General features: G+C 40.6%; 1 protein-coding gene across 1 annotated transcript in view; it reads left to right on the forward strand.

Annotated features, from left to right (window-relative positions):
* The window catches only part of cast (calpastatin), a 40,637-nt gene that overhangs the window by 20,840 nt on the left and 13,797 nt on the right, over positions 1–6,000 (forward strand). The window contains exons 4-9 of the mRNA XM_008280540.1: positions 1,511–1,639; positions 1,943–2,023; positions 2,839–2,970; positions 4,063–4,107; positions 5,712–5,783; positions 5,918–5,998. Coding sequence (XP_008278762.1) covers positions 1,511–1,639; positions 1,943–2,023; positions 2,839–2,970; positions 4,063–4,107; positions 5,712–5,783; positions 5,918–5,998 — 540 coding nt within the window. The remainder of the gene's footprint in view (positions 1–1,510; positions 1,640–1,942; positions 2,024–2,838; positions 2,971–4,062; positions 4,108–5,711; positions 5,784–5,917; positions 5,999–6,000) is intronic.

The following is a 6,000-nucleotide window of genomic DNA, read 5'->3' on the forward strand; positions in this document are numbered from 1 at the left end:
GCTGCATCTTTTAAGTCGAGTAAAGACACGGGCTTTGCTATATCCTCGGTAGCACACAGAAAAAGGAAACTTTCCTTTTCCTTCTATTCAAACACAAGGCGGGTAACACCCAGTTTAACCCATTAAAGCTGCTCTGAAACAATGGATCGTCCATTTTTGGCTCACTTGACCAATCTCCAAACGTCATCGTTGTTCCTAATGCAACGATCATTAGGTTTCTTAAATTGTTGTCAACTATTAAATTGATGACTAACTATTTTAATATTCAATTAAAAAAAAATCCAGATTCCTTTTATTTGAGTATTCACTGGTTTGCTTACTCTGTGTCAGTAAACTGAATATGCTGTGCACAAAACGAGGACATCATCATGGGTTTTGGGAAACACTGGTTGACATTTTTTCACCATTTATTAACATTTGTTGACCAAAGAACCCATCGAGTCAACAAAAGAATAATCAATAGATTGCTCGACAATGAAAATAATCTTAGTGGACATGTTAAAAGACGTCACCAGTAGTCTAACGACGAAATAATTTTGCTGAAAAAACTGCAGACTGTACTTTATCAAACTTCCAGTTAAAGTACAGACAGTCTCTCAGTGGCCACTTTGTGTGTTTACACCTCCTTTAGGCTCCAAAACACAGCGAGTCCATTGTCTTAATGCGTCTCAATATTCTGTTTTATTTACTTGCAGACAGTGTTTAAACAGAACAAAGCAACAGTGACAGCCTGGAGTATTTTCACTTGTCCTTCAACAACTGGGCTTCAACTTTGTCTATTTTGGTGCCTGGCTTCTAGAGATGGGCTTTGGGAGGATATTTGGAAGTGACTGTGTGCAGAAAATAGATGCAACAGTATTTGAAGTAGCAGTAACAGCGTGAGGCAATTACATGTTTTTAATGCAGTTATTTATAGACTGAGCTTATATTACTCAGTCAGTAACCTTCAGCTGTAAGTGCCTCTTGTTAGCAGCTGACCTTTTTGCCCCTCTTCATCCTTCTGGGTCGACTTTGCCACAGTGCCGTAGCTGCTCATGTTTCAGTGGTTTTGTGTATGGGCAGCGCAACGGGCAGTTTAACATACTGAAAGATAGAAAAGTATGTAGCTACAATATGTATGTGTATTGGTTCAAGACATTTTTTCCAGCTGGCCTGATTCTTCTTGTATACCTGCCTGGTAATTGATCTATATTTTCCACTCTTGCTTTCACTTTAAAGGGGCATTCCAGCAATATTATATTGTACTCTGAGAAAGTTAGGGAATTTACAAGCAACAAAACAAGTGAAAGTGGAAGCAGAAGTAGCAGAGATATTTTTAGTCTTTGGTATAGGTGAAACTAAAGAACTACATCCTGCATTTCCCATAATGCAATTGATTGCTTACTGTTTGCAAAGGCTGAGTATTGCAATTGATAACAAGTAAACCATTGCATACATGAGCAGCTGCCACAAACATGCGAGCATCAAGAGCTCTAATAAAAGTAGATGATCAACTTCTCCACACCTGCAGAAGGCATCATCAGGATCTGCCATGGCTACAAAGCCTGGGGTGGTTACCACAGCAACAGGCGGAGCCACAGGAAGTGGGGTCACAACAGGAGGAAGTGCTGCAGTTGGAACAGCCAAAGCCAAACCAGAGGTTAGACGGACCCTGGAATAAAAGTGGAGGGGGGCTTTTGGCTGTTTGGTGTGATGTAACCCGAACCACTGCTTCCTTCTTCTGGACTCACCCTCGTTTTTCACCTTGCAAAACATTGTTACCTCTCTGTGCGTGCGATATCCAAAAGATGTTGGTCTTCATCAGAAGCTGAACGCTCGCTGTGTCACATTAACGAGCTCTCATATCACTGTGTTTGGGATCAATGCTCTTCACAAACTCTGGAGCTGACTTCATGAATCACTTTCTCGTGACTTTCTTTAAACACATGCTTCTTGGTTGTAGACTAACACTACGCTGGTCGGTGCTACTGTTATTGACATGACATCAGCAGGGGCGAGTGGAGGTCCTAGAGAGATGTTAAAGGTAATAATGTCTTTATGGCCAAAGTGCCATGTGGTGCTTTTTCTCGCTTTATTCCGAGTATCATACATTTGGTGTGTTTATTTGTACAGTCAGGGCAGAGACTCTCTTTTTATAGCTAATACTTCAGAGTGATATTGTAGTGTTATTTGTCTGGAAGGGTTTCTCTCTTTATAAACTGGGACTGCTGTTAAAAAGCTTCCTTTGTTTCCTTTTGGGAAACTCTGATTTTGTATGCTTATTTACCAGTATACTTTCAAATCAAACAACCAAGTTCATATAATCCACATGATTTTGGTAGCAACAAAGTTTGCTTATTGTACTGTTTTTTTTCTCCGTGTCTTGTGGCCTTGATGATATCTGATAACTACAGTTTTACTCAGCATCTGACTGAGATTTTAGATGTTAGGGCTTCTTGAATGCGACTTTTCAAACATTCTCTGCCTGTAGCTGCATTTACAGTACATATTATATGTTTGTTAGAGAGTTTTTAAGCTCTTATATTTTGCGTGGAAGACTAAAAGTTAATCTAGAAAGGTCAGCAGTACAGATAATTATACATATTTTGTTTTAAATGGGCTAAAGCATGAAAAAGCACCAGCTTTAAACATACACTGATCAATGGCCAGATTAGCATTTTCTTTTAGATTACTTGGCTGATCTGACCAGTGTTCACTGCACATTTTCTTCTGCTTTGTTTTCACTAACACATTCAATAAACTTTACACAACTCTTGTCATTGCATCTACTGGCTTTGAAGCTGCTGTGAGTCGTTCACCTCTGTGTTTTTGAGTAATCGTTTGGCTACGTGTTTGTAGACCGCACCTGCCTCCCAAGTCAAAAGCACAGCAGCAGTTTCTTCTGCCGCTGGAGCAGCTGCCACCGCCGCCGGCACGGCAGCGACCACCGCTGTGGGCAAAGCTAAAGAGTCACCCAAAGGCACCACTAAGGTAGACGTGAACAACATCAACAGGCTCTTCTGACTCTGTATTGCCTCCATGACTCTCTTGAGGTGTATCTTTCAAGGCTTGCTTGCCTTGCTGTCTTTCTTTCTGCATCTTTGTGTTGCAGAGTCTTATCAGGTTTTCTTACTGTCCTTACTTGAGAACACTCAAATCCCTACTTTGGACATTGCCATAGGAGTGTCTTTAAATACATCACTACTTTGACCTTCTTTTTTCTACTTTGAAGACAAGTTTTTGGGAAGTATAAAGGACTGTTATTCTTTTCTCCACAGCTCTTTGCGCAGCATGCCTCTGCTTGTTGTTATATTTGCTCATAGTGTATTTGCTCACTTTTCCATTTGTAACACCACATACATCATAAACTTGAGTCAGCAAGGAGGAGCAAATGAAGAGGAGAGGCCCACCGTTTGCTCTTTAGTCCTCTTAAGCTAGTTTCATTGCACAACAGCTGCTCATTTTTCTAAATGAATGACTTGTCACCAAGTTGGTGGAGGCTCTCTTCTGCTGAAGTTGGTTCTTTGGTTCCCTGTCTTTCATTTGTTTCTTTGGGTCTATTACAGAATTCATCTGTGTGGAGAAGACCTTCACTTTTACTTGACATGTGCTTGGGCTATAATAGATTGAAATTCATTGTATTATTGAGTGCCACTGCTGCTACTGCAGTCAAAGCTGATGTGCCTAAAATTGGTCCTGCTAAAACATCAAGGCTAGCTGCAGCAGCTCCAGCTTTGGCAAGAAATATATCTGTGGACGGAAAGTAAGGAGAAGCTAAGCCATCACAAACAAAGTTAGAGGATCCTAAAACCAAGTACAGTGGAGTTTGTCACTTGTATTGTCTGAATACTGATGGAAGGATGAATATTCTCATGGTGCTCCCTGTTCAATGAATGACTTGTTGGAGAGCAAGATTTGTCCTTAGGAACCTGCAGGGATTTTCAATTGGTGTCGATCTGTAGTGAATTTTCTTGGTGTTTGTTAGCATTATAAGGAAGAACTGTCACATGTGTCATATTTGTTAGCACAATTGGTGTTTCACATCATTAACTTATGTGCACTGATTCTGGATTTGTGTTTCAGGTGCAGGTGGAGGTTCCTGCCGCAACAGTCACAGGTGTCAAAGAGGTAAAGATCCTTGTTTTCAAAAGCATGTTGCTAGCTCCAGTTTGCTGAGTTGTGTTGCATGTGCAGGCGCCTGCGGTGCCAGATGCAACTAGAGGAAAATTTGAGAAATATGTTGGACTCTTTTTTTTCAAATTGGAACCAAAACTTGCCAATATTTGTTAACTTCCTAAATCATCACCATTTCACTTTTTCCTTTCCAGTCTAAAATCAGTCTATATTTTTTAGGGTTCACCTCCTGCAGATTAAACCCAAGGACATTCCTGTATGTAAAGCACTCTCAACTGGTCTTTAGCGGAGCCACAACCTCGTGCGCTCAGTCCAGATACATTTCAGACTCTCTCTTGAAAAACTTTTTCCAACATGTGTAAGCAAATGAGCAAACACTGACATTATGCAACCGTGCATGAAGCACTGTTTCCACTGTGTGATCTGCTGCTTCCTCTAGAGTGGGGAATGTTGCATTGCACCGGTAGGTGGTGTCTCAGCAAACATCACAGGACCCACCTTCTCTGTTTGAGCTCGTTCTCTCTTGTCGGACCAAACCCAAACACTCATAACTACGTGTGCATGACAACAAAGACACACACAATATATGCAGTGATGCATCTGTTACACACTGGGATATCCTTCCCTATGTAGTTTACTCATTATTCGCCCTCAGCACACCCACATTTGCATTTCAGTCTACTCTCACAGTGTCCTCGTGTCATGGAAGAGGCTTATTTGGTTCTTTCTCCCAAACTTTTTCAGTTAGATATTTTCTTCCTGTGCAACTTAAGCAGTTTTAGGTTTTGTGTTTATCATTTTTCTGATAAATCAACACGATTTTCTGTGTAAAATGTGTCTTTTAATAGAGTTTATTTGTAAGTTTGTGGAATGTGAAGGGTGTGTCTGTACTTTTTCTGCTCTGTTGGTACATGCAGTCTGGTTTGCATTATTTTGCCCTGTTGTTTGCTTTCGATTAGGTCAGTCGTGCCCTCTAGTGGATCATGTGGCTGTTTGACTATAATCTAGAGTAAATCTTCCATGATTAGATTGTTAGTTTAAAAACATCTGATAGGATCTAGATTTTGCATTGTTTTCTGGCCGTGATGTGTGTTCTGGTTATCATCTCAGAAACCACTGAGCACATTGTCATCTCCCCCTGCCACAGTACAGTTCAACAATGTCCTGTGAATTTAGTGACTACAGTCTGTGCAATGTGAACATCCAAAGCTGTAAAGACAAATACAGAGATTTCTGATGGTTTTAATTTGGTTTTCACCAGGCTTTAAAATTTTGATATTATTTTTACTTCATGTTAAAACATGACCACGTGTTGACAGTGTGAAGGAAACTTGACGTGCTGAAGTTAGGGATCATCTCAGCTTTTCCCAGTATAAATCAGAATCTTCATGAACACACACAGGTCGTTTTGATTTACACCCATGCAGTTGGTCTTCCAATATGAGCCATTAATTGCTTTTGATGACAAGTAAAATGACAATATATCAGCATAGTATAATCAAAGAATTGAGTAAGATGACAAGGTTACTTTCCATACAGACATTTTTCACCCAAGTTATTACTAAAAAGTTTAATGTCCTCTGTGTTGTCTGGTGCAGACACTGAAGTCAGTTGCTCCTGAGAAACCTGCTGCTGGAAAGGCCACTGACGTGAAGCCCAAGACCAGTCAGGTGAGATTCAGGAGATGTACAGCTCTTTTTTTCTGCATTTCTTCTTCTCTTCACGTCTTGCTGCACTTTATGTGTGGGATGGTCATTTTATTTCATTAGATAAACCATTAACATATCTCCTGTTCTCTCCTCAGGGTGGCTCCATGTCTCTGGATGCTCTCAGTAGTCTTGGTGATCTGCTGCCAACAGATGCACCAAAACCCAAAGCCCCTGAAGT

Source organism: Stegastes partitus, unplaced genomic scaffold (assembly GCF_000690725.1).
Source record: "Stegastes partitus isolate 25-593 unplaced genomic scaffold, Stegastes_partitus-1.0.2 Scaffold197, whole genome shotgun sequence".
NCBI classification, from domain to species: Eukaryota; Metazoa; Chordata; class Actinopteri; family Pomacentridae; genus Stegastes; species Stegastes partitus.